At 52.5% G+C, this 27,467-nt stretch overlaps 7 protein-coding genes across 7 annotated transcripts; 6 read left to right on the top strand and 1 right to left on the bottom strand.

Moving 5' to 3' along the window:
- Positions 1-569: 569 nt before the first annotated feature.
- BO66DRAFT_175367 (aminoadipic semialdehyde synthase) lies at positions 570-2,269 on the top strand. Its single transcript, XM_025642327.1, has one exon. The coding sequence runs from the start codon at positions 742-744 to the stop codon at positions 2,143-2,145; it is 1,404 nt and encodes a 467-aa protein (XP_025507712.1). The 5' UTR covers positions 570-741; the 3' UTR covers positions 2,146-2,269.
- Positions 2,270-2,377: 108 nt separating this feature from the next.
- Positions 2,378-3,284, top strand: BO66DRAFT_398290 (enoyl-CoA hydratase/isomerase family protein; the record flags this gene model as incomplete). The annotated part of the gene is made up of 2 exons (XM_025648636.1): positions 2,378-2,715; positions 2,780-3,284. The coding sequence occupies 2 exons, from the start codon at positions 2,378-2,380 to the stop codon at positions 3,282-3,284; spliced, it is 843 nt and encodes a 280-aa protein (XP_025507711.1).
- Positions 3,285-4,341: 1,057 nt separating this feature from the next.
- On the top strand, positions 4,342-5,157 carry BO66DRAFT_434881 (uncharacterized protein; the record flags this gene model as incomplete). The annotated part of the gene is made up of 2 exons (XM_025650807.1): positions 4,342-4,641; positions 4,717-5,157. 2 exons carry the CDS (start codon positions 4,342-4,344, stop codon positions 5,155-5,157), a joined length of 741 nt encoding a protein of 246 aa, XP_025507710.1.
- BO66DRAFT_175356 (uncharacterized protein) lies at positions 5,135-6,323 on the bottom strand. Its single transcript, XM_025642326.1, has one exon. It carries the CDS (start codon positions 6,169-6,171, stop codon positions 5,350-5,352), a length of 822 nt encoding a protein of 273 aa, XP_025507709.1. The 5' UTR covers positions 6,172-6,323; the 3' UTR covers positions 5,135-5,349.
- Positions 6,324-6,951: 628 nt separating this feature from the next.
- On the top strand, positions 6,952-8,986 carry BO66DRAFT_398288 (oxidative DNA demethylase; the record flags this gene model as incomplete). The annotated part of the gene is made up of 2 exons (XM_025648635.1): positions 6,952-7,106; positions 7,186-8,986. The coding sequence occupies 2 exons, from the start codon at positions 6,952-6,954 to the stop codon at positions 8,984-8,986; spliced, it is 1,956 nt and encodes a 651-aa protein (XP_025507708.1).
- Positions 8,987-19,923: 10,937 nt separating this feature from the next.
- Positions 19,924-22,008, top strand: BO66DRAFT_175244 (putative HLH transcription factor (Hpa3)). Its single transcript, XM_025642325.1, has 4 exons — positions 19,924-20,379; positions 20,434-21,183; positions 21,244-21,486; positions 21,541-22,008. The coding sequence occupies exons 1-4, from the start codon at positions 20,175-20,177 to the stop codon at positions 21,855-21,857; spliced, it is 1,515 nt and encodes a 504-aa protein (XP_025507707.1). The 5' UTR covers positions 19,924-20,174; the 3' UTR covers positions 21,858-22,008.
- A 1,591-nt stretch (positions 22,009-23,599) lies between these two features.
- Positions 23,600-27,439, top strand: BO66DRAFT_366078 (uncharacterized protein; the record flags this gene model as incomplete). The annotated part of the gene is made up of 2 exons (XM_025645243.1): positions 23,600-25,260; positions 25,546-27,439. The coding sequence occupies 2 exons, from the start codon at positions 23,600-23,602 to the stop codon at positions 27,332-27,334; spliced, it is 3,450 nt and encodes a 1,149-aa protein (XP_025507706.1). The 3' UTR covers positions 27,335-27,439.
- Between the last annotated feature and the right edge of the window lie 28 nt (positions 27,440-27,467).

The following is a 27,467-nucleotide window of genomic DNA, read 5'->3' as shown; positions in this document are numbered from 1 at the left end:
GAGATGATTACAGGTCTTCAGGATTATATTGTGGGTAGATATTAGTGGGAAGATGATGCATAGAGGGGGGCTTGTTTTGCTGAATCTGTCTAAGTATGATAGGTCCCTAACAAACTGCATTCGATGTACATACAGAATAAGTGTGGAATGTGTGTATACTGTTTCATCCTCGTGTTGGCTGTTTATAATGTGGACGGAAGTCTGGCCAAATCACATAACTTGCACTGTTTCGTTATATGGGGGCATATGTGCAAGCTCAGCTAAGCTTCAGGCGGCATGGGAGGCAGCCATAGTCCACTGCACAAGCATCAAGGCAACCGAGGGGCAACGCTTTCGTATGCTATTGTCGAATCATGCACTGCTGAATGGACTGCCGCTATACTACTATGTAATATGATAAGGAGGACATCAACTAATGGCTCTCATGCAGTTGCCACTCACTGCGGTCAGGCAGGTGTGAGTCATGTCTCCCATACCGCGCTTGATATGCTTACCTTAGCCCACACCACACCCACAGCGCAGAGCACGCAATGGAGTGCGGAGACATGAGGGAAATAGGAAGCCATTGGCCACTGCAGTAAAAGTGAAAATTCGTGGTAGCCAGCCTTGCTTGCCGTTGACTCTTGTCAGAGCGTATGCCTATTCTCTGCCGCGCATCTTCCTTCCCACACACTCTAAAATCCTTTCGTCTATTTCTCCCATTGTCAGCAGTAAACCCCCATCCTCCAAAACGTATCAACCATGTCGTCTGCCGCCGGTAAGAGAGCTCTTCTTCTCGGTGCTGGATTCGTCTGCGAGCCAGCCGTGCAAGCCCTCTCCGACGCCGGGGTCCATGTCACCGTGGCCTGCCGCACGCTCAGCGCCGCACAATCCCTCGCGGGCAACTACAGTAACACCACAGCCATCGCCCTCGACGTTGCCAACGAGCCGGCTAAGCTCGACGCCACCGTCTCCCAAGCCGACCTCATCATCTCCCTAATCCCCTACATCTACCACGCCACCGTTGTGAAAGCCGCCATCGCCCACAGCAAACCTGTCGTGACGACCAGCTTCATCTCCCCAGCGCTGAGGGAGCTCGACTCGACCGCCCGATCCGCCGGCGTGACCGTCCTCAACGAGATCGGCCTCGACCCCGGCATCGACCACCTCTACGCGGTGAAGACGATCGACGAAGTCCACCGGGCCGGGGGCAAGATCCACGCGTTCACCAGCTGGTGCGGCGCGCTGCCCGCCCCGGAGAACTCCGACAACCCCTTGGGGTATAAGTTCTCGTGGAGCCCGCGGGGTGGACTCCTGGCGCTGCTCAACTCGGCGCAGTGGTACCGCGACGGCCAGATCACCTCGGTGGAAGGCAAGGACCTGATGGCGGCCGCCACGGCGCAAGGCCTCTTCCCCGGGTTTAATTTCGTTGGATATCCCAATCGGGACTCGGCTGGTCTCCGGGGGTCCTACGCCATACCGGAGGCGCACACGGTCTTCCGGGGCACCCTGCGGTACGCGGGGTTTCCGGAGGTCATTCGGGCGCTGGTGGGGTTGGGGTACTTCTCTCAAGACAAGCTCCCGGCTCTCGCGTCGGATTTCAGTGGAAGACTGACGTGGGCGCAGTTGACGGCGCAGCTTCTGGGGCTTGCCGCGTCTGCCTCTGCTGAAGACGTGCAGGACGCTGTGGTGAGGAAGTGCTCGCTCATCCTCGCGGAGAAGGGCGAGAATAAGGAGGAGATCGATCGTGTGCTGTCAAGCCTTCGGTGGCTGGGACTCTTCGATGGGACCCGGCTGGTGGACGGACGTGACACGCCTCTGGATACGCTGTGTGCCGTGTTGGAGCGGCAGATGGCGTATCAGCCCGGCGAGCGGGATATGATTGTGCTGCAGCATCTCTTTGAGATCGAGAACGCGGATGGGTCGCGAGAGAGGCGCACCAGCACGCTGGTGGAGTACGGTGAGCCGGTTGGGCCTGGGTCGCGCAGCGCCATGGCCAAGTTGGTGGGGTTGCCCTGCGCGGTGGGCGTGTTGGCGGTGCTGGAGGGCCGGATTCAGGAGAAGGGCATGGTGGCGCCGTGGACGAATGCCCGGATTGCGGAGACGCTGCGTGAGGAGTTGAAGGCGCGCTTCCAGATTGAGTTGAAGGAGAACATAGTGGGTTGAGTGCATGTGTAGGAGGAAGCAAGTAGATGGATGAAGCTTCGCAGCATGTGATGCCGCGGACATGAGTATGATTACATTATCAGTTTCTCCCTCCGCTCTCCTCGGCCGAAATAAACTAACTACATAGTTCTCCCCACATTTTACCATATCGTATAAGATCATACCAATCCACAAGTATAGCATAGACACATTCCCCTAGACTCACATCATTTGTTCATTATATCAAATCAACATGTCTACACCCAACCCAACACCGCCGCCCCTCTTCACCGTCCCCATCACCTCCACCAACGGCACCTTCACCTGCACGAACCCGTCCGCGGCGGAACAAGACCACAACATCTACATCCTCACCTTCACCTCCCCGCCAGACAACCGCCTGACGCCCACCTTCATCGACGCCTTCCTGCTGGCCCTCGACATCATCGAGCACCGCTACCCCAAGGGCGTCGTGATCACCACCAGCGGCATCCCGAAATTCTACAGCAACGGTCTCGACCTCGAACTCGCGCAGTCCACCGAGGGCTTCGTCGAGAAATGGTTATGGAAGTTATTCCGGCGCTTACTTACGTAGGTCTTCACCTCCCCCCCCCCTTTTTGATTAAATGTATAACGAAACCCAACCGGCAAAAAGCTACCCAATGCCAACCCTCGCCCTCGTGAACGGCCACGCCTTCGCCGGCGGCCTCATGCTGGCCATGTACCACGACTACCGGATCCAGAACCCCAGCAAGGGGTACCTGTGCATCAACGAGCTGGAGTTCGGGGTGCCGCTGCAGTCGCCCATGATGAGCGTCTTCCGCGAGAAGCTGTCGGCGACCGCGTTCCGCGACCTCGTGCTCGAGGCCCGGCGCTTCGGCGGGCCCGCCGCCTCCCGCGAGGCCGGCCTGGTCGACGCGTACGGCGGGCTGCCGGAGGCGGTGCAGCTTGTGCGCGATCGCGGCCTGCAGAACAAGGCGGCCACCGGCATCTATGGGATGATGAAGGAGGAGATGTGGCGGCAGTCGCTGGGGATTCTGGATGCGCATGCGGAGATGGTGGCGTGGCGGGATCGCGTGGAGGAGCGGAAGGCGGAGGAGGAGGGGGCCGCGAGGGGGAGGGTCGAGGCTTGGGAGAGTGAGGTTAAGGCTAAGCTTTGATTTTCTTTTGCTTTCTGCTGGGGGTTGAGGGATGGGAGCTGGGGGAGGGGGATGGGTACTAAGAGGTATTAGGTGAGGGTGAGGGTGAGGTTGAAGATCTGGTGGGTTATGTGGACGTTGGTTGTGGTGTTTCTTGGACATATGCTAAACACTTGGTTGTTCTCCGCTAGATGCGGTGGATTATAGGTCTCCATCACTTAGACATGATGAATAAAGCTGTATACATGTACAGTATTCTTGGGCTCAATTGCTCATTCTTCCGAGTTCATGTTCGGTCACTTTCATCGTGGCTATTTGCTGGCTCCTCGCTGCACTTTGACACTTCTCTCTGGGGCTGGGGCTATATCTACATTTCCAGATGACATGATACGAAGAGTAAGGAGATGCCGGAGACAGCTATCAGAAGAGAGCTATCTATAAGTCTACTTAGAGAGTAAAATCATCTTACCTCATCTTTAGAAGTCTTATAAATTAGATACTGCTGAGATTAGATCTAATAAAACTAATATACTTTCAACAGATCTTATCCAATATTATAAGTTTAGATGCATAATCACGTACAATAGTATCTGTATTTAGAGGTATAGATTTTCTTAATATTTAAGATCTTATAAAAGATTACTTAAGATACTGAATTAGGACTATTTAATCAAATAATCTATATTCTTAGAATAACTTTTAATAATATATAGCAGCTTTCTGCCTACTAGCACGCAGTATACCCACATACTCCTTCAGCAGGTATCCAGCGCTTCCGGATTTACAATGACCATCATGACCCAGCACGGGCTTTTACATCAATGCTCCAGTACCTTAGGAGTTGTAGAACCCGTCAAGAGAGTGAGAGAGAAATTGGGAGAAGGTGTAATCAGCATGATCCACTTTGAACCTCATCCCCCCTCTCATTTCATCTACGCTTCATCTCATCTCATCTCATCTCTACTCCAATTCATCTTGTCATCTCCTCTGATTCTCAGGGAACGATCTACTCCTCCATTCAGGCGTATCAAGAACTCAACCAGACTAAGCTAGTTTACCCCATATCCTAAATTCCAAAATGGGGAGAAAGAAACGCAAGGCCACTCAATTGCCACCCTCCAGTCCGGTACCTCCACCTTACCCTCGATCTCACCCTAGCGCGAGAGAGCCTGACACCTCCACCTCCACCACTGCCCACGACCGATCCAAGCGCTGTGAGAACGACAGCTTCTACACCTTTCAAAAGTCCCAGCTGGCGTGGGCCAGGTTCTGGGCGGAGAAAGCCGCGAAGCTTGCGTCCCCGTTCGCGACGCTGGACGATGAGGACGACGCAGTACATGTGAAGGTTGATCAGGTGGGATTGAAGATACATATTGGGGTATGGAAATGAAGAAGACACATGACGGAATTCTTGAGTTTGCACGCTCTGCTGACATTGAACCCCCAAAATTAGAGCAAGAAGGTATCTGAACAGATGGTCCCGCGATACGATGGTAGCGATTCGAACCCGCCTCTGTCGCGTGAGGCTGTCGCCGATATTGTCATGCAGACGCGGGCCGATTGTCCCAAAGCGCAGGCCTGGCTGAGCGCACATGCATGCGGATATGAGCAGGTTGGTCCGGGAAAACGAAAGCTTGGGATCATTGAACAGGAGCATAGGAGGAAGGCGACTGTAGAGAGTCTGCGGTATCGGACGATGATTGCATTGAAAGCATCGGAGGCGTCCAAGGACGAGGTGCGCGAAGTGATGGCCATGCTACCCCCGGTGCAGCTCAAGACGACCCCGGCGATCACCACTGAGGCTGAGATGGAGGCACAAGTTGAACGGGTTGAGAAGGCCCATGAGAGGCTTCAGAAGACACTTGCGGAGTTGAAGGATTTCAAGTGTGCTTGATTGGTTGTGATGTCGCTGGGAAAATTCCACATGTCATGTACTGTACACGCGGACGTCTCCTGCAGGTGTGGTAGTATTCTCTTTTTGTGGTTGCTGCACGCTTCTGTGATCTTAGCCATTGATATGAATGCTAATGTTGTCACCGTCTAGTCGATTTACCGAACAGATTTTGATTTAGAGAATGAGGCTTGATCAGGACTTCTTGCTCTTGGCTCCAGTCCCCTTGGCCTTGCTCGAGCTGTCTAGCTTATCCGTCAACGGTCGATACGGTGAAGCCAGGAGATACTCTGGGGCCCGCTGGACGCTTTCATCCCTTCGCGGCTCCCCCGCGGATGGCCGGCGCCGCTGTTCCTCGTGCATCTTATCTAACGATTCGCCCACGATATGATACTTGGCCCAGTTGATCGGAGGCATCCGAACCACGTTTTGGGGAGGGGGAATCGTTCCAAAACCAGATGCCTTCCCTTCCTTCGAATCATCCTCCATCTCATCATCCTCATCTTCATCCTCGTCCCCATGCATAGTGTCATGGCTGAAGTTGATAAACCCGCCCTTATCCTTCGCCGTGAGATTCCCCGCAGCCAGTTCGCGCGCAAAGCCTTCCGGGTCCGCCGCCGCCGCTCGTTTCATTTCATCCAATGTCCGGATATCTCGCAGGCTCTGCTGCTTCTGGAGCTGCAAGATCGAGATAGCAGACCGTAGTGCAATCGCATCGGGATTCTCGCTTTCGGAGATGGGCACTGGAGCGGGTTCCGCAGCGAAGAAGGGTGCTGCACGCGGGGCCTGCGGGGGAGGAGCAAAGTCCGGCGTGAAGCCGTTGTAGGGCGGCGCTGCCGTTGTGGGAGAGGGCGATGCGGCGGGAGGGACGATGGGGTGCGATACCCCGTTTGCCGCGGAGGGAGGGATGACAGGTGCGAGATGCGCAAAGGTCGGTGTCACAGGAGAATACGGTGGGCGCGGCGGAGTCCCTGGCCGATCGGGCGAACTTTCTTGAGATTCTTGTACAGGCTGCATACCCTGTGTTGCTCCCCGTGCGGTGTTTCTTTGACCGGAGAATTTTTGAGGGGGCGAAACTGAAGGCCGGGATCGATCCCTCTATCAAGAGGATTGCTGGATCGATGGACTGCTGGCCGCGATCGGCGCTCAATGACGTCTGCGTTGTGCTCACTGAGGGGTCCGTGTTAGGGAGTGGAAGAACGAGGCGAGCCGTTTGTCTGTCAGCAGAGGATGGTTTCAGGTTATCAGGATAATATTTGTTTGGGCGACTGTGGTACTGTAGCAGAGGTGGAAAGTGGTAGGCAGAAGGCAGAAGGCAGAAGATGGAAGTGATGGCAGTGATGATGGGGCAGATGGGTTGGATGGAGATGATAGGCGGCTTATCGCCAGGGGGATTCATTATCGGGCAGTGCGGAGCAATCGAAGCTTCCAGCCGCCAACTCAGGAACCGGAGCCACCATCTAGTTACTTCAATTTTCTAAGAAGAGGACGTACTTCATAGACAATGTATCAATTTAATTGCTAGGGTTAGTAGGGTTCACAATTCTATACTCTATTGACCATCTCCATCACCATGCAGAAGAAAGTAGAGACCGCCCTGTGCTGTAGATGGTTGCATGGCCTGATTGATGGGATGGATGGAATGGGTGGGCTGACTGAATCGAAGCTGCAAAATCCTCACCGCCAAGCTAAAATTCAGCAAAAAAGATCCCCGGCCCTCCGCTGTCGCGACTCGATTTCCCTTCCCAGGCTTCTGCTTCCCCTCCTCTCATATCTTCCCAGTCAAAATCACTGAAAATGAAGCGTAAGACAGACAGCAGCTCGAGCAAGGGTCAGCCGGAGACGAAAAAGCGCGCTTTGTCCAGTGAGGAAGCCGCTGCGCGTTTCCGCGACGGTCTGTTCGACCCTTCGGAGCAACAGAAGTATACCGAGCAGTATGCTCAATCTGCTCCGTATGTCCACCCCACCCGATCACCAACCCGTCTATCATCCAGATGTTATACTCAAACAAAAGGCTGACTATTGCTCAAGTTACAAGCATGGAGTCATTTCCCCTTTGATCGAGCCCTCCCTCTTACGGGCAGTCCGCGACGAAATCCAGGCCCAAGTCGACTTCACTGAGAAGGAGACCGATATCTACAAGATCTTCCAGTCGGGCGATCTGGCCAACTTGGACGGGCTTGATGATGAGTCCCTGTCGAAGCTCCCTTCGATCCTGAAGTTGCGCGATGCTATGTACTCTGCTCGGTTCCGCGAATACCTCTCCGCCGTGACCGGATCCGGAAAGCTCAGCGGTCGCAAGACCGACATGGCCATCAACGTCTACAACGAAGGCTGCCACCTGTTGTGCCACGACGACGTCATTGGCAGCAGACGAGTATCCTATATCCTCTACCTGACCGACCCGGACACCCCATGGCAAGAGGAATGGGGTGGTGCATTGCGCCTGTACCCCACCACCACGAAAAAGGATGTCAACGGCGACGACGTCAAGATCCCTAGTCCTGACTTCAGCCTGAGCATCCCCCCTGCCTTCAACCAGCTGAGCTTTTTCACCGTCCAGCCCGGCGAGAGTTTCCACGACGTCGAGGAAGTGTACCACCCCAAGGAGAACGAAGACAAGTCCAAGAAGCGGGTGCGCATGGCGATCAGCGGATGGTTCCACATCCCGCAGGAGGGCGAAGATGGATACGAGGCCGGTTTGGAGGAGAAGCTCGCCGAGCGCAGCAGTCTGGCCCAGCTCCAGGGACGAGGCGACATCTACGATCTCCCTCAGCCCAAGCCGGTCGTCTGCGAGGAAGCGGACGGACAGGCTGATGAGGGCAAGGGAAAGGGCAAGGCGAAGGTGGAGGAGGAACCCAGCGCCGAGTTCACGGAGTCAGACTTGAACTTCCTGATTCAATACATCCGCCCCTCCTACCTGACTCCGGACATCGCCGAGGAAATGTCCGAGACCTTCGGCAACGAATCCTCCCTCAACCTCGACCAGTTCTTGTCCGACAAATTCTCCGCTCGGGTGCGTACATACATCGAGGAGCAGGAGAAGCAATCTCTGCCTAACTCCTCGGACGAGATCCTCGCCCAGACCGGGTGGACCGTTGCCCGGCCCCCCCACAAGCAACGCTACATGTTTCAGCAGCACGGAACCGCCACGGAGGATCAGAAGACTCCACTCCAGGAGCTCCTCAACGACCTCTTCCCGTCCCGGGCGTTCCGCAAGTGGCTGGCCCTGATCACCGGCGCGGCTCGCGTCTCCAGCTACGACTTCATGGCGCGCCGCTTCCGCCGGGGCCAGGATTACACCCTTGCCAGCGGCTATACCGGCGAGGAGCCCCGCCTGGAATTCACTCTGTGCCTGACGCCCACACCCGGCTGGGAGCCCGAGGGCGCCGACGAGGAGGATGAAGAGGAGGAGGCTAACGGCGAGTCCGAGGAGTCCAAGCCCCAGTCCAAGCCCGAGTCCAAGGACGATGCCAAGTCCGCCGACGAGCCCGCAGTGGGTGGATACGAGATTTACATGGCCGTTGATGACGAGGACGAGGGCGATGCGGCGATCTATCGGTCCGCCGCCGGCGACGAAGACGACAGCATTCTCTTCAGCACAGCGGCCAACTGGAACCGCCTCAGCATTGTCCTGCGCGACAGCGGCACGCTCAAGTTTGTTAAGTACGTCAGTGCCGCTGCTAAGGGTGACCGATGGGATATTACTGGTGATTTGGGGGTAGAGTTTGATGATAACGACGAGGATGACGAGGAAGAGGATGATGATGAAGTTGATCCTGATGACATGGAGGAGGATGAGGCGGAAGATGAAGGAGAGGATGAGGAGTAAACTCTTCTTTCATTCTCCACACGAAAGATTCACCTGTATATATACAACACTTGGGAGCCATATTCAGACCAGGATACTAAAAATAGATCTTGTCAACTACTACCTACATGAACAGCTACGATGCACCTGCATATGCCATATGACTACCGCGCATATCGAGGATATTTATGCAGCAGCAGCAGCGGCAACCAAGTCACTGAACAAACAATTGCATGACAAACTCTCCTTTTTCCACGTTCAACTCACGCAGACGGTTGGCCGTCCGGTAGGAATATCTGCAGGCCTTCTCCTATCACACGAACACCCCCAAGCAAGAGCCCCATCTCCCGATCGAAGGATCAACCGAACCCAGGTTCCAGTTGGTTTAGCTTAGCTCCAGCCTCCAGGGCAATACAACCCCTCCCCACACCTCCAATTCCAACCAGGCGTCTCCGGAAGTCAGCCTTATACGGGTATACCGAAGAGCGAAACAGGCAACAGCCTCGCCTCAAAGATAGATGGATACCAACTCTGCCACATCTTCCTTGGATCGGGGGTAGGTCTACTCCGTCGCCGTCGCCGTCCCCGAACACAGTCTCCACCTCCACTTCTACTAGTATTCCAGTCAGGGGAGTCCGAAAGGCAAGGCAGGATAAGTCAGGGCAGGGCAGGGCAGGGCAGGGCACAGGGCGAGCAAGGCTGATTTTGTCTGGTTCATTTTCTCGACTCTCATCCAAATTAGTAGCTCAGCGGAGCTTGTCCTTCTTAGGTGAATGGACTCATTAGCAGCAACAGCGATCTAGAGGCTATGCGAAGAGGCTGCAGGACGGCGGCTTAGTTTTTCTGGATGCAGGTGTTCGCGTGAGGCTGATATCTTTGCCACTTTTACTCCGTACACTCGGCATGCAAAGGGTTTTGTTCGCTGTGATAGCGGTGTTTGCGAGACCGGACCTCTCCTTCTGGACAATCTCCTTTCATCAGCAGTATCGGGTAGTTGATAGCTGGTTTATAGTCTATGGGGATGTGGTAGTCCCTGGATTGGACCTTCATACAAGTAATAGGCAAAAGAAAAGGCACGTTAGAAAAGCTTGTGGCTATACTCCGTTCCCTCTTGGCCCCCTTCTTATCTGCCAGGCACAGACAGTAAAGTAGCTTGCCTGCTAACTCATCTCCTGGACTACCCATCCAAAGCCCGCACTTCTAGACCTCACACCCAGCTCCAAGCATCCAGAAAAGCCCCTTACCCTTACTCCTCAACAAACTGCAGCACAAAAAAACCAAGCTCTCGCAGTTTCAAGTCCAAAAATCCCAAACACCATCCCCCCCCCCCCCTTCCAATTGGCCACTTGTCAGCTAACCAACAACACCAATCAACCTTAACCCAAACCCCTTTGTAAATACTCTAACAAACCTACAAACCAACCTTTCCAGGAGAAAGTATGTAGTGCGTTGCGGAAGGTAAGGAAGCCTTATCCACGTGGCAACCAACTCTTTTTCTACCAGCCACACTCGGACTTTCGGAGCTCATCGCTTCTTCCGTCCGTTCTTCCGACGGAGAAAAGGTCCGATAGGTTTAGGTCCTGTATCGCATGGGTTGGTCTGAGCTTTTTTGTTTTTCCCGCCGATCTTGACTAAAGTAAATTTCTGCCAATGTAGCATCGGAGTCGGAGTGAGGGGAGGGATGGGAAGGATGGAAGGATGGATGGATGGAATGGAAGAGGGGCATCGCCGGCGCCGCCCCCCTCTTCCTCACCTTCGTGTAAGTCAGAGCTAATTGCCGCGGGCATTATGAGGATTTTCCCATCTGGTCTGTACTGTACCAGGTAGTATATGGATATTGGACGAGATTACGGAGTACTAAGTTAACAACAGTATGAGAAAGCGGGGGAAGGGCATTGACTGCTAGCACTAAGGCGTTACTACACTATGAGTGCTAAATGTCTCCGTGCAGGAGATAGGTACCGGTAAAGTTCGGACAATTATGTGTCAGCCGCCCTCTCTCTTTTTCTTTTTCTTTTACTTCTTTTTGCCTCCTTTTTTTGCTATGTTGCAATGGCGCGCATGGGGAGGATTATCCGCCATGGGGGCTTTGGGTTTTGGACCGGGATTTGCTTGCTTTGTTCTCGCTTGGCTTGCTTACATCTTGCAGGAGTTGTTTGTTTATACAACTGATTCATCGGGGGTTGTCCGAGAGTGAGGCACTGGTGTCGTTCTCGTGGGTGTTTTTGATAGAACTTATAATAATCTCTATGGGTCGGGCCCATGGACGACCGCCGACCGGACTACCGGACTAAGGTTGCAGCTGCACGAAGGAAAAAGTGGTCCCTGAAAGATAGTGATGGCGGCCGGATTCTTCACCTCGCGTGCGCCGTGAAGAAGATGGGCTCCACCGATTTTCCGCGTTGTCGACTCCGTAGGGACAGCAACCGAGGTCCATCTCCATCCAGGAGCAGAAGGAATCCTTCTGAAGGATTCGCGGTGGAGTCGCTGGCTAGTGGCTTCGTGAGTAAGCGCTAGTCAGGGCCGACGGGATGGTAGTGTAGACTTAAGTCCAGAGGGGCCAAATGGGAGGGGAAGACTAAGCTTTACTTGTGAGTGCTTGGGGTGAGAGAGAAAGAGATCAATCTGAGCTGCTTTGGGTCATCGCGCGGGTGATCCATGATTAACTTGCCGATGTCTAGTCTCGTTGTTCGAGGATGCTGATTCGAGCGAGAGGTGGTCCTCACTCAGGCTAAGTTAGTGAGGTAGCATCGCATGGAGTTCGGGGCAGATACTGGTCTGTCCAACGTGCAGGTTCGCTTGTTTTTGTTCGCCGGGCTTTCATCTCTTAGTCAAGTAACAATGTCTTTAATTTAGCCTGGGCGCTTCTCTTCGGTAGATGATGGAGTATTGGTCGGAGAAGCGAACCCCGCTCCCCCCGGCGGACGAATTCCGAACCTGTGCAAGCAGGTTGAATATAGGCTGCTTGGTGGCTTCGCTGGCTCGGGGGGCAGACACCATGATGAGTTGCAGTTGGCATGGATCGGTTCGACCGCTGCATCTGACCCTGCTCTGGCAGATTCACGCCATGGCCATGCGCAAGGGTAGGAGGCGAGGTCAGCATGCACACTTTAATTAAAGCGTGGGGTCCAGATGGTTATCTCTCCGACAGGTGGGAGTCCGAGCTTCGAATACTATGCGCAGGGCAGCTGCCGGACGACAACATGATGAACAGTGAACCCGGTTGACCTGTTTCGATCAGCCTCGAATTCAAGACCACGACAGCCCAGCAGGACTAAGGTTGACCCAGGCCTTGCAGCTGAAAAACTAGACTCTACAGACGCTGTAGCCAGCCGGCTGAACAGCAGTCGTGCTCCGCCCGAGGCCCTGCATGCATAAATTAGATACTGAGTGCTGACGCGGTCACTGACAGAGTCAATGTAACCATCCTGGCCCGTTCGGCCCAGACACATCTGGAGATTCAATCTAATCAAGCGAGCAGGGTGCAAGGCCCGGAAGCTGGCCTTCCCGCGCGGCGAAGGAGCATTTGTCGATAGCTAAAGAACGACCTGAATCAAGCCTCAAGCAGGGAATACCCGTCATGAGAATCCTTCCGAAGCTGCATGGCCTCTCTCTGTTTAATCCTTCAAAATGAGCTTTGCATTGGTGCCTGAGAGAGTACCTGCTGCGTCGCCACCGGGGTCTCCTACCTGGATAATCGACTGGGAGAATACTAATGTGTGCGGAAGTGGAGGGAGGGGATGGGCCCAAATGCAGTCCCCCGTTCAGCAGGTCAAATCGGGCAAATTTCAGACTGTGCCCACTCGGGCAGGTCCTTAACGGGGCCGGATGGTGTCACATAGATTGAAGGCACATGGCCCAATAATGCACGAGGAACCCTGGTGCGCTAAGACCCGTAGTCCGACCCCGGCTCTGTCGCCTAGTCTAGCGCAGGGCAATAATAATAATATCTGACGGGCCATATTACTCGTAGTCTCGCGCGTGGCCAGCGATGATGGATGATGGAATTCTGTCCGATCGTTGGCCCAGTTGGAGCGTTGCTGCGTTGGGCTTGGGACTGAGCCTTGGAGGTGGGCTTCCGTGGCCCACACCACCCCTGCCCTATAGAAAGGCTGTCACATCGCCCATTCCCCCTCTCGAAAGTGCTGCATGGCTGGAAAGCGCAGTCAAGACCCCAGCATTAGCTAGTCAATCGAGGCCAGTAGAACGCAATAGGCTGGACCGTTAGGATTAAGGTCAGGTGTTGTGATTGGAGAAGTCCCGTCTTAATCTCCCGCCCAGGCCAGGGAAGTCCGACATCGCACCTGTTTTTGTGCTGCCTGCCAAACCACTACCAACCTTGCCCGGATTTTGGAAGGATTCCTTTTACTGCCGCAATTGATGATGGCAGCAGTGAATCACCGTAATCGAGTAGATATACGGCAGCCCCGTGTGAGGGGGGTGGCGCACAAGACACAGCTTTCTCACGCGATCAGAGAAAGGAAAAGAAACTGCCCAAGAGGACGAAGGAGGGGCGGGTGAGTGCATCATCCATCCGATCGTCGCCCGATTCCGACCCCGCCCCCGACTCCGTCGAAGGATGAATCCAAATGAGTGGTGCCTGTTGGTTGATGTGGTTGTCTTGTGGCTCTATCGGGTTCTGATGGCCCGGATGCACAACGGGCGTGAATGGATTATTTGCAACAGGAATCCTTTCGCTCCCGCTCAAGAGGATAAGAATAAGTTAACATTAATAGCAAACCATAATAACAACACAATAGTCTGGACCAGGTTTCGGTGTCACCCCCATCTTCTCAATTTAGACACACATATTCAACCAGTACTACCTTGGCTTCTGATCGTCTCCACGATTGGATGGCAGATGCCACGCTAGACTAGCGGGGAAATTCTTGCACGATCTGCAGGCTGGGGGTTCTTCCCCTCAACGTGGAAAAAGAAAACATGGCAATCAGTCGATCGCCATCGTCCAAGTGACTCCCCCTGTCATGAGGAATCAGGTCGCCGGCTGATGGACGATGGAGCATTGCCGGATCCTTGATCTCACGTTGTTGATGACATTGGGTCACTAGCAATCACATGGTGTGATAGATGGATAGCACTGTTTTTCTCCACCCGGGCAAGTACAGTACATGTGCTTCAGAAGAGCTGGAGGATTTTCAAGGTTGCATCGACTGACTCAGTCAATAATGTGAGTCGAGTGTCTTCTACAACTTAGTCATCAAAAAAAATCCAAACAAACAAAACAGAAAAATACAAGGGTGGAAAAAGCGAAAATGGGAAAAGGCAACAGGAGCCCTGATGAATTGGTGGACTGAGTACGGAGACTCCATAGGTCTTGCGATAATATCAGCCATCGATTTGATCCCTCAAGTGCAAAAAGGATCGAGTCGGTGAGGCATCAGCAACTGAGGCGGCCGCCACCGTATGGGCGGTAGGTCATGGCACGGCGCATAGCACACACCAGGCAAAGGGATGAAACTAGCTGAGACTCGTGTCTCGAGTCGCAGCGACTGACTCTCGCTCCCAACGCCCTGATCGACCAGAGAGTATTATTCAGCAGGTAAGGAGGGACCTGCAGTACTCCATAGAAGACAGGTGTAGGGAGAATACGGAGACAGTCCTCCGTACACTTCGATGGAGATGAAGTATGCACGTTGGTAATGGTCGCATTCCAAGGTACTGTACTTGATTGACGTGACTCTGCATTGTCCCAAAGAAGACGAATGTACTGTACGTGTGTTTGCTCTGTTGATGATACTCAGCAGGAAGTCTACCAACTATGGTTAGACAGTCAGTCATCCTGTTAGTTACACTGATGCTGTCTGACCTCACCACTGTACGGAGTAGTGTACAATGTTTTCATGGGGGAGGGGAAGGGATACTTACATGCACCATGATTGTCCATCCATGTCACCACAGTACATCCATGCACACATCAGTGGTACATGTACATACTGAGTACATACTCCTACATAGTACGTAGTACTGTATAGTTATACGCTACAAGGCGTTGGGATTCTTGGCGTCCGTGTGGCTGAACAACTGACGCCGCTGCATGTCCAGAACCTCCATAAGCAGGCGTTTTAGCGGCGATCATTCCACCGTGGTTGCCATGTGTCGGCTGCTGGAAAGTCAAAAATGAATCATGTTTCGGGACTAGCTGAAGCAAACTTTGACGCGCAAGAGAATAGCAAAACAGATCATGACCATAGTTACCTCTCGCTTGCACCTAGGTGAAGGTGCCCTGGTCACGGTGGAAACGCCCACCTCTCTACAGTACCTGATGGTCTAGTGGTGTAGACGGCGCTTTGTTCCAATTTCTTCCCTCCTTTCTCTTCCAACCGACGTTGACCTTGACTTTGGCAGAGAGACGTACTAGAACTCTGTACCGCCAATGGTGTTGGTTTTTGTACGAATTGAAATTGTAGCTCGTAAGACTTCATACCGGCGGGTATCCTTACAATAGTCTCGCAGAACGTGCTTTTGTACCACTCGAGCGAGCTGTCAAGGACGCCAGGGAGGCATGGACCCTTCGCACGGTGTGTGGTAGGTCCCATAACTTCCAGGAAATCCAGCTTGTCACATAGGCTCTTCAAGTTGTTATCAATGCAAGACAGGGAGAAAGTGAACTTACATCAGCTCAGCTGCAAGGAGGACAGGTTTCCTCTCCGTGGAGAGACATGGAGGGAACATGGAGGGGGGAGGGGGGTGGGTGGTACTGGTGGTACTGTACATACGCCATACGCAACATTACGCTTACGGCAGTTCGCAGACCGTGGGACCCCTGCGGCCGATCGTTCAGTGCAGCCACGTGAAAGCAGACCGCATCGCATCGAGATCGTTGCCGACCGAGGATGGCCTCTGCTTCTTCCTTGGGAACCTGGCCCTCTTCATCCTCAACATGTACTGATCAACTCTCATCGGCCTTTCGAGTTTGTTGTCGGCTCCGGATCCAGATCCCTTTCAACCTTCAATCCGAGTGAACCTCAATTTCATTTCGTATTCAGATGATGTAATGGCCAATGCATACGAAGACAAGGTCACTGCAGTGCTTTTCTGCCAGCAATCATGCACTAAATATGTACCACCACTACCTCCATCACCATCACCACCTTTCTCACGACGGGTAGAGGTGCCGAAAAGTCCTGCAGTAAACTGCATTTTATCATGACAGCTGCCTGTAAGCTGATTCGTGTAATTGGATTGGATCGACTCCAAAATCCCCCATTTATTTGGTGGGCCCCACTTTCCGGCTGTTGGTCCAAGCTGTAAGAACTCGCAAATTCTGAGTTAAACAGTCAGTCAACCAAGAAATCACCACTTCAATCGTTCAAGTGAGGACGCCGCTTCTTCCCACCCTCCTGGCTCGGCCATAATTGCCAACCCAGCGCCCTACAGCAGCTCGGGGGCCTAGAACTGGGAGGTGTCAACCACCTGGCTCCTTTTATTTTGACTTCCATTGGACCCGCCGTCTCTCTCACTTTCCGAGTCTCATCATTTGTTTGCTACTTACTTGCATTTGAAATCAGCCTTGCAAACCTGGTTCAATATGTTGGACTATATCTTTCCCATCTGGATCCATCTAAATCCGCTAGATCAAATGGGAAGACTAAAAACTAGAAGGCGCTGTCATGGCTGTAGTCACCTAGCAAGGTCACGGAGGACCTCGGCACGATCTACGCTCGAGTTGCCCAACTCAGCTCCTACAATTGCCTAAGTAGGACAAGCTCGGCTCGGATGACTTTGGACTGAATTTTTGCAGTAATTGTGCCGCTATTAATTTGTCGCCTGTTTCCAAAGACATCCCATCCCGCTGATATGAAAAACAAGTCAGTAGTAGAGGGGCCTCTGTTTTGTTGTTATGCCTCTGACTAATTAAAATAGTGGTTGGCAATTCTATATGTCTGTGAATATTATTCTGGACGAGGTTTCCGGGATAATGGATCGCAAGCTGGAGCTTAACCGGGCGGTACGCATTAGGAAAAAGAAGCCCAAGAAGGAGATGGATACAAATCGCAAAATTTGGCGGAGCCAGCTATCCGATGCGCTAGATCCCTTAAAGTGGGGGAACTAAGCACCTTTCAACTCTGGTACCTGACATTTTGTCTTCTTGTACCACTATGGTGTTCTGGACATGGAGAGTATTTTTTTTTTCGAACACGGGTAAAAGTTGTTGTGGCATGGCAGCAGTGACTCCATCGGTGCCACTGGATGGAAGGGGTTCTTTCCCCCCTCCCTTTCCAGGCTCCCTGGTTCCGATTGAACCTTTCCACCCTCCCAGCCAGCTCTTCAACAGTAAGAGAAAAAAAAAGGTCAAAAAAAAAAAAAAAAAAAAAAAGGAAAAAAAAAAAAAAAAAAAAAAAAAAAAGGCGGCCTCGTGGCGGTGGACTCCTGTCGCAGCAGATCATCTCTCCCTTGAATGCTTGGCCGTTTCCAGACGGATGACCTGCCTTAGTTGTGGCTTTTTAGGTGACGATGTGCCCTCCTTCTTGCCTTCGCTTCAGGCTCCAAATCTGATTTCGATCTCTCTCGCCCCTCCGATAGTCTACTAGTTCACCATCCAAGCGATCTTGACCTGTAAATCCAGCATGCCAGAGTGAGCGTCAGTGGCTGTCACCCGAGCGGACGGCCTACCGGATTTGCGACTACACTACGTCTGACCAAGGGTGAATAATGCCCTGTTATACGACCGGGGGTGGGTGAATTGTTGATGGACCGTTGCGGTCGAAGTGTATGCCCATACTTGAGGATGCAATGCCAAGCGCCATCCAGCAGCATATGATACCTGCTGTATCATCTGTATCTCGCAGTAGTCCCCAATGGAAACCCATGCATCCATCACTCCGTGTCACATAGATCTAGCAATATTGGACTCTTGAGAAGGGGATAGGAGATCATGCTACATCGAGCGCAGCAATAGAAGGAACTTGCATCGGCGATGGGAATCTTGAAGTTTGCGTAGGGATGAGCAGCAGAAGGAGATAGAATTGATCCATTGCCTTAGATGACGGTTGCCCTCTGTGATAGACTGCTTGATTGCCCTTTTAAACAAGGATACTACGTGTGAGCTGCATCAGATCATTCTTCACTGCTTTTTCACTGCTTCCATTTTTAAACTTTCTCCCTTTTCGCTCGGGGCTTTATTTTTATTTTATTCTAGCTGAATTTTCTTCTTTCTTTCTTTCTTTCTTTTTTTTTTTTTTACATTGGCATTATTTCCATTTACTAGTCAATTAGCACACGTCTACTACGGGAATTGATTTCTGTGGAATGACCCTGGGTGTTATCCTTCAGACTAGTAAGTATGAACCACTCATGCACCTGTCATCAATTTATCCCAGCTTTTGCCCGGAGAATGAATGAATTGTTTGAACTCTCCATGTCTTCTTGACTTCTTCACCTACTGTAGAAAAGTGTCTCCACCGACTGTTTCCAGACCCGCCCCGGGGTTCCGCTGACTAGTCAGAACATATGGTCGATAGCTCCCGCGCCTAAAAAAGTCGGCGAGTCGGTCATCATCATTAACTTATCCATCACCAATTTTCAACCCGATCCAGTTCTAGTGCCAAAAAATCACTTGCTTGCACCGCTGCACCACACGCTCCAAGCCCCAAGAAGTCGGAGTCGGTTCTGTCCTTCCATCAATCACTCAATCAATCAATCATTCATTCAATCAATCAGACTTCCCAGTTGTTCCCATCCCATAGTCTACTCTCCAGTGCCACCGTCTGGTTCCTGCCACTAGTCCGAGGTTCTATTCCTACTACGACCAATCGAGTATTACTCCGTATTTTGCAACTTACTCCAGTGTCCACCCTCTTTCTGGCTTCTTTCTAGTCTAGGCTTCTTCTCCTTCAACCGCCGGCCCCCTCCTTACTCTCTCTCTTCTCTTTCTCTCTCTCACTCTCTCTTCTCTGAATCTCTTTTGTTTCCTCCCCCCTCTTTCCACCCGACTCGGAGACTACCGTACTAAACCACTGCGGCTCTACCAAATACATTACTACCACCACCACCACCACCACCACTACTACTGTTAGTACTGTACTTTTTTAGTCCGGCTCTGGTCGTCCATCTTTCTTGGCTGGCTCTTTTCCCAGCAGCCATTTCGCCCCTCTTCATCATCCCCGCAGCTTCGCTTTTAACTAGCCCGGTCACGTTAAGCTTCTGCTGGTTATCGGTCGGAATCTTTGCCCTAACACATCTTCCTGCCCAATTGTTCGTCTCCTCACTCCTGTGCCACGTTCCGCTGCACCGCCCGAGCGTTTTATTCTCGGCCATCAGGTAAGCTCCCTGTGCGATCCATTGTCTGCAAACCATGCCCCAGAACCATTGGTCCTTCGGTCTATAATTTCTGTCCACTCCCCCCCTCCCTCCGTCTTCCCCATGTGGTTGACCTTAACACGGATTGCTCATTTTTCCTATTAAAATTTAGCGCTCCCTTACCTCTCTTCCTTTCCCCTTCTGAAACGTCCCTTTTCTCTTCCTTGTACATTGTCCGTGTCCTCCATAAGGATTCAACTGCCCTCGTTTTACTCTTTCTACATGATCCGTCCCTGGATAGGTACGCTGGCTGTTTTCCCGTCTGCTTGACTTGTTTCCGACATCTGCCCCGGACCTTGGATGCGCTCTGCGTGATCAATCAGCTCGCCTTCTTTTTTTTTTTCCCATTCCAAATACTTATCTCTTTGTCGCATAGTGACCGTCATCCGCTACACTAGTATACCTTGCGTCTCTACTCGCCAAACGTGAACCTTCACGAGATTCGAGACTTGACCTCTTACGTGGTCTAGTGACAATCGTTGTTGGCGATACTTTTCTTGGGCGAGCGGGTTCTGGAGTGAAATCGGCTCTTTGCGAAATAAAAGTCAATTTCTAGAGGAGGAACAGAATTTCCAAGTGGTCCCCTGAACTCGAAAGGCGAACGTCTTTCGATCTGGAGCCGCTTCCCTACGCGATCCTCGAACGGTGCCTCGATCGACACCGATTCTCGGCATTTACCGCATCTATCGGCTGCACATCCAATATAAGACGTGTGTTCTACGACTGTTTCCCGATACGTCGAACATGATATAGTGAGGGAGGTACAATATTTCGGATCACTAGTCTTCGCAAAAGTACTTCGTCACTCTTTGAGGAATATCCACACCTACATACGTTCTCTCGCTCTTTCTCCCGCCCCCTACTCTTTCAACGTTTTGAAAGCCACACAATGGAAACCACCCTCACACACCGGCCATGGGAGCCTGCCACAACGGGACCGCAGGGTATCCCAACCACTCAGACCCTGCCTTCGATCTCAACATTGACAGCGAGCATGACGGGTATTCCGACGCAGGCGGAGAAGTCGCCTGGAAATGCCTCGTTAAACACAATCGAGCGAGATTCAGGGAACTGGTCTATGCCTCAGAGTACAAGTAGGTGGCTTGATGTTGATCGCGTACGTAATCCATGCTGACCGCCCACGCCAGGATCTTCAACCTATTCCACCGCGACAAACGGCACCGGAAACTACCCCTCTCTTTCATTCCTCACATCCTCACAACCGTCCCCAAATCGCGTCTCGCTTGTCTCCGACCGATCTCCATACCCCAATGACCTTTCCAGTACCACTACCCCTTCTTCAGCCGGAGCTCAGCCATCCCCCAATTTCGGTCACGCTCAACCCCCGACGACACTACCTTCCATAAACCAAAACTACGATGCGCCTTCCCAAAGAGCCAGCATCGCGGAACCGGCAGAGTCGCGACGGAGCAGCGTGGATAGCAGAATGAATCAGGGAATCAGCTCTCTCGCCATCAACCCGGCTTCCCCATACCACAGCACGAACGCCTCGCAGTCATCAATCGTTTCTGGCCTGCAACGGGAACGTGGGATTTCGATGGATGTGAATATGAACAACACCTACCGGGGTCCTCGCTATTCTGCCGGACAGCCTCTTTCTCCACTTGGCCCAAGAGCTGGCGAGCATCGTAGCTTTGCGGCTGGCCGCACTGCACCTGCAATTTCGTCGAATCCTCGGTCAGAAATCTACAATGCGGAGGCGCCCACCGCGGGTCTCGCGTATGCCTTCCCAGATCCAGATGTCGCCCGGTCGAATTCCGTCTCGTCTACCGCCGACAAACCTCTTAACGGCCATCAGTTCACACGGAAAGGAAGCACGGCAGAGTCTCTGGCCAGCAGTGTGTATTCCGATGCACGCCTACCCCGTGGACAGCATGGTATGTTTGATGCACTGGTCTTGCGATGGTCCACTTTGCACGCCTAATTCTAACTCTCAGCAGAACTTCCTCAAAATGTACATCACCATACACTTCAGCATAAACAAGTCCGGGGTTTGATTGGCGAGGCGGAGGCGCATGGCGGCAGCACTCCCTACAGCCGCACTCCAGAATTGCGCGTCACCCACAAGCTAGCTGAGCGGAAGCGCCGGAGCGAGATGAAAGATTGTTTTGAGGCCCTACGCGTCCGTCTTCCGCAGAGTCAGAACAACAAATCTAGCAAATGGGAGACTCTCACTAGAGGTAAGCAGTAATTCGCCAATTTGTTACTTCATTCCCCACTAACGACTCCAATAGCGATCGAGTACATTAGCCATCTGGAAAAAATGCTCAACAACGCTCGCCGCGACAACGACGTTCTGAGGAGTGAGGTTGATGAATTACGCGCGCAGCTAAACCAGCAGCAGGCCAATGGACAGTCGCGCCAGGCGTCAATATTCGAGCATCACACCATCTCAGCTCCGCAGACGAACGGTCAGGTACACGGTCCGATCTACCCCAGCTACGCCCAAGGCTCTGCCATGGCGCAAGAGCAGCCTCGGACATTGCCCCCACTCATGAATGGGTCTGTTGCTCCTATGCAGGGCGTACAGTACACCGATGATCGACGGTAGCTTGAAAAAAAATCATAGCGCACCGAAATACACCTATTGATGGAAGTCTTGCTCTGAATGCATTGGTGATGAAACCTCGGCGACCGCACCCTTTTTGATTTTGCTTTGCAAAGGAGAGTCTTGAGCGGCTTTCCTTGTTCTGTGAAAATTCGCTCTCATTCAACATATACATATTTCCTGGGTTTAACCGGCAAGCTTCTCTGGCTGGCGTCCGATTTCCACTGAATCTGCTGCTTTCTCCAACCTCACTGTGTCTTTTTTACTATTACTTCTTTTCGCCTCGAAGATTACCCCCGCACCGCATGTTTCGATATCTCGCCTCGCGTCTCCTTTATCGCCTCTTATGTCTGGAAATCTTCCCTATATCAGGGATTTCATGTGTCTATCCTTGGTTTACGGTTGGATCGGTTATCGACGTTGCATCCTCAATACCCTTTGGTTGTAGAAAGGAGGCAACATGTTTGTGACATGAGCTTTGCGCATATGCCTTCTTGATATCCTCATGGCCTGTTCATTATGTCTATCTGTGTGACCATTTGGTACAGACTCGGAGATGAAATGAAAAAATTCCTACCGCTGCGCAAGCCGATTTACAGGATTGCTCGGCAGCGATATTTTTCTTAAACTATTCCTGTGTTTGTCTACTTAATTTGTCAGGGAGTAGTATTCTTAGGAGTCTTAGTAGTCTAAGTGGATCGCAGGAAGTTCCGGGCGCATAGGAGAGAGACAGACACGGTACCTGAGTAAGGTGGAATGGGCGCAAGCTCCACTGTTGGGGAAGGTACCTACGTACGCGGGTCACGGGTAACTACCTTGCTGTACTATTTTTGTCACCCAGCAAAGCGGGTCCCTGATTGGGTGGGCCGCTGACAGTCTGCAACCTACATGGACTAATGGAGTTAGTTAGGTTAGCGCTTGGGCGGGTGTCGTGCATCGGCGGCTATACAACTTGCCCATCACCCATCACGCTTCATCCACAGCCAATCCTCAAATCACTCTGCAGATTACTCTCCGTCCTGCAGAGTCCATCTGCTTCTTTCGATACTTTCTACCCAGTCAGCGCTTCGTCCGACCTGATCTATCTGCAGCAGATGTCGCCGGAAACCATGGAGACTGGTCGAGTTGCGATTCTGCACAGGCTCTGGCCGGAACAATGCGAAACAAGCTGTTTAGATCAAGGGTAGCTCTTCGGAGGAAGCTTTCTCCTCCCTCCATCGATCACCTGAGGTGACGAAGCTTTTCCCACTATCGTACAGCTCTGAGAGTGTCTATTGATTTCTTCTGGTCTTCATCCTCGTACAGACTGGCCGGCCTGATGTGCCTTTCATGATTTCATGAATTCGTTGTTGGAGCTTGTCTCGCACATTTGTACTGCCTCTTGGCACTCCATAATTCACATCCTTTGAGTCACGGTGATTGTGGAAGATTTCTTTGCTTGTGTTAATGCTATTGTCGACATCATTTCATTGTTGCTTCCGACTCGCTGACCTCTGAAGACAATCAACTCTACCCTTTGTTCTTCTTCCAGAAAAGCCTTTGCCTGCATCAAAGAACGAAAAGACAACACCTCTCCCAATTGAACAGATACACCTCCCTCATATTCGGTAGAGTTCCTCGCCTACTCTGCAACTACTGAGTGGTCAAAACTTGCATCAACAACAGTATAGTATCCCTACATACTTTGCAAATTAACTGAGCCCGCGAGTCGACATTCCGGGCCATACTATACGCAGTCCGGTGTCATGGCTTCTCGGAATCAGAAGCCACTGGCTGGACTGCTGATTCCCACGGCTCCAAGCTTTCCTCTCTCATCACCGATCACAGAAGAGGTTCCCAGCCCCATCCCGTCGTCGCCGGACGACCACGAATTGTGGCGGAATCGCCCTTTCGCTCTCCTGAACAAAACAATCAGCAAGAATCCTTTCATTCGGAAGGCGACTTTTGATGATCAAATCCAAGGACAGGGTCATACTGGCCGTCTCTGTGGTGCAGGTGATATCGTACAAGGAGTAGTGCATGTGGAGCAAGGAGCTGAGCAGAGCTCAAGCAGAAGTCGCGGATTGAACTTGGTCACAGATTTCTCCAAACCAAGTACGACTGTACAGCACGAGGTGCCAGCACCAGTCTTCGTCGATCTGAACGATCTCAAGGCCCTTTTGCAGGTGCGCGAGCAGGAAAGAACTACGGACGGTACCGTGGGGACTGTGAAGTCGGTAGTGCCAGGGTCATGTGCACCACAGTCTTTCGGGGTTGTCGAGCAGAAGACGATAGGCAAGGACGAGCTGTCGCCTTCTGATAGACATATTATGATCGGGCTTCAAATGCCATTCCATGGATCGAAGGACTCGCCCGATGAAAGGCCAAGGGAAAGAGATCGGATGCGCTTTTCGCATACTCCACTTACACCTTCAATTATTGTGACTCCTGCCAATGAAGACACATTTTGGGACGGATTCGAGCCGGCTCATCCCCGTCCAAGAGCGACATCCAGCATCTACTCTCAACCTACGCCATACCCCGATTATGACGATCATGATATACCGCCAGTGCCGGCCATCCCAGCCTTTCATGTCCGTGCGGATAATGAGAAGGCCAGCCCAGATTCCCCCTCTATGAAATCTATAATGTCATCAAGAAAACAGCGTGCATTTTCAACCGGAACTATCTTTGAGGAAGACAGTCCCAAGCCCATAGGAAGACCAAGCTCGTTCTTAGTTGAGAAGGTGAAAAAGATCCCGGATCGACTGAGCATCAACACCGAAGCTACCCGGCAGTCGCAAGGCTGGTGGACGTACCTCATGTCCCCTCTCTTTCCCAAGACACCAGTCACCGCCGGAAGGCCTCTTGTGCCCAGTATCGCAACCCACTCCTCTGAACTGACGGACGAGTGGTGGGAGAAGGAAGTCTCGTACTTTTCGCCCGATACCCCGGATGCCGTTACAAACCCGCTAGATAACGCCAACTCGAATCCACAAAATCCTAATTCGGTTGAAGCTGAACGCAATATGACATCCTTTATGTTTCCTGGCGAGCCAATTCAGGGCTCTGCTGCTGAGTATTATCAGGCATGTGCCCACGAACTGTTTAGCGGGCGTCCTTATTTCGAATGTGTTAATCATATTTGTTCGATTACCCCAAAAGACAAGGTTGCGGCGGTGATGACTGAACCACCTGCGCTGGTCACTCATGAGAAAGATCTTCTTATTGACGTGGATGATATGCCTGGAACTGGGAAACAACATCCACCTGGACCCTCCGATGTGGACACTGGTCTGCGTTCTGTTGATGGGATCTCCACTGTGGCTAAAAGCAGACAGAACCCTTTCCGTGATTCCGATGAACACAGCACTCTAAGCGGTCCTACGTTGACTGGGTATCCTCAAAGTGAATATCCTTCCAGCGAGTATCCTTCAGGCAAGGACGCTCCAAGCAAGGATACACCAAGTGAGGTCGCACCTAGCGAGCGCTCTCCGAGTACCCAATCTCTAAAGCAGCAACCCCAAACACAGAGCGCGAAGGAAACCGCCAAAGAGGTGCCCTCTGCGCCGGCACATCAAGAAGGGCCAAGGGCAGCACCGGCGGCCGTCGCTGAAGGCCATGTTGAGAGGCAAACCCCTTACCCTGTCTACCAGCCAATCATTCAGCCAATAATCCAACCAGCCATACAACCAGCGATGCAACCAGTCAGCCAGCCAGCTCCTGTTGTAGTCCCGCAGCCAATCCCCCAGCCAACGATTGCGGCTCCACCGACAGTGCAGAACTTTTACAATCACCCCGCCGTGGTTCCTTCCGCCGTTCTTATAGCTCCGCCGGAAAGAAGCTATTCGCAGTACATTGTACAGCCTGCATCGAATCCTGCTCCACAGCCGCAGCCTCCGGAGCCTGTGTCGCCTGCTTTTCAACGGATGACAGAAAGAGGATCAGTACCCTTGAGCGAAGTGCAGAACACACCGGCACCTGCCTATACCTCTTACCACCACAGCTCTGGCATCCTGCCCCCACGCATAGATCCACACCCGCTTACACGGGAGGAGGTGGACTCAACCACGGAAAGACAGAAGATCGAAACGAAAAGACGGAGGCTAGAGAAGGAAGACGCTGTTGGTCGGAGGTTAGGTGGATGCTGGCGTGGCAGAGGCCCGGTTAGCAAGAAAGGCTGTTTTGGCAGGTCGGGACGAGAAGGAAGAGTGAAGCGTCGGTGGTACTTGGCGATCTGCACTTCGTTCCTTATAATCGTCTTGCTCGCCCTCATTCTTGCCTTGACACTGACCAGGAAGGGAAGTGCAACGCCGGTGCAATCCCAATGGCTGAACCTTACCGGCTATCCCCCCATGCCAACTGGCATTGCGACCATCGCTGGGCCGAATCTTTACAAACGAGTCCCCGGCTGCATTGCTCCATCTTCACTCTGGAGTTGTGCCCTACCGAAGGAGCAGCAGTCCGGTAACAAGCCGTACACGGCCGATGAGCCAAACTTTCGCGTCGAGATCGAATTCCGCAATGGAACCTATCCGAACAGCACGACGATCGCCTCACGATCATTAGTCTCTGGCCGCTCGTCTGGTACGGATCCCTCACCATCACCACCAAGCATGAAGGACCAAACCTTTCTTGGGAACACCACGGACAAGAACAGCGCCCCCTACACCGGCGAAGAGACGCCATTCTTCATGAGCTTTCTTTCGGCCTCCTCGACATCTTCCTCTTCCTCCACTCGTCGACGACTCACTCGCAAGAGAGATGACGCTTTTCCGGACCTCGACTCCCTCATTCCCTCACCCGACCTGAACTCAGACGGCACTGCCGCGGCCGCCGAGCTCTACCCTCTCTCGGAATCGCAACCCATTCGCCTCTACAACCGTGGGCAAGCCACGGAACACTATGGGTTCTACACCTACTTCGACCGCACCATCTTCCTTTCTTCACTCGCTCCTCTTAATGGCAGTGGTATAGACGACAACGCGAACGACAGTGACGGCGGCTCAACCGAGGAGCAAGCCCGCGTGCGCTGCACCTGGGCGCAAACGCGCTTTCTTGTGCAGATCTGGACTCGATCAACGGATACATTGTTGAAGCCATCGTCAGTGTCCGCGTCCGCGTCCGCCACCCCGACTTCTTCCGCCTCGAGCGCTTCATCCACCTCTACCTCCTCGTCTGCAACGGACTTCACCCGACCCGGTTCCTTCCCCTACCCTGTCACCATCACCTTGGACCGGCACGGCGGCGACGCGAAGAAGAAAATGGTGTATTGCTACGCGATGGAGGCGGACGAGAAGGTGAATTCCACGCTGGTGAAGCTGCAGGTAGAGGACCGGAGTTATGGTGGTCAGTTGGTGAATCCGGCGCCGGGAATCTTCGACTTTGCGAGTAATTCGTCTTCCTCTTCGGCCAATGAGACGAGCTCGGTGTATGGCGGGGTCGATGGCGGTACGGGAGGGTGTTCGTGTCAGTGGGTGAATTGGCTTTCGACATCTTGAATGGGATGATAGGGGGAGGTAGACAAAAACTCACTCTGCTACATACTGTATCTGTAACCACTTGGTTTCATAATGAGATGACTCTTACTAGAAGATTAAAAATGAACTACGATTATATTCTACTCTCTTGGGA

The sequence above is a fragment of the Aspergillus aculeatinus genome (assembly GCF_003184765.1).
Source record: "Aspergillus aculeatinus CBS 121060 unplaced genomic scaffold BO66scaffold_5, whole genome shotgun sequence".
Classification (NCBI taxonomy): domain Eukaryota; kingdom Fungi; phylum Ascomycota; class Eurotiomycetes; order Eurotiales; family Aspergillaceae; genus Aspergillus; species Aspergillus aculeatinus.
The sequence above is the reverse complement of the archived record's forward strand: the minus strand, read 5'-3'. Positions and strand labels throughout refer to the sequence as shown.

Excerpts from the sequence above, each read along its gene's own strand:
- BO66DRAFT_175356 (XM_025642326.1), bottom strand. The coding sequence starts at position 6,171 with ATGCAGCCTGTACAAGAATCTCAAGAAAGTTCGCCCGATCGGCCAGGG.
- BO66DRAFT_175367 (XM_025642327.1), top strand. The coding sequence starts at position 742 with ATGTCGTCTGCCGCCGGTAAGAGAGCTCTTCTTCTCGGTGCTGGATTC.
- BO66DRAFT_175244 (XM_025642325.1), top strand. The coding sequence starts at position 20,175 with ATGGAAACCACCCTCACACACCGGCCATGGGAGCCTGCCACAACGGGA. Across the intron at positions 21,184-21,243 it reads CCTACCCCGTGGACAGCATG|CAGAACTTCCTCAAAATGTA; the intron begins GTATGTTTGATG and ends TCTAACTCTCAG. Across the intron at positions 21,487-21,540 it reads ATGGGAGACTCTCACTAGAG|CGATCGAGTACATTAGCCAT; the intron begins GTAAGCAGTAAT and ends CGACTCCAATAG.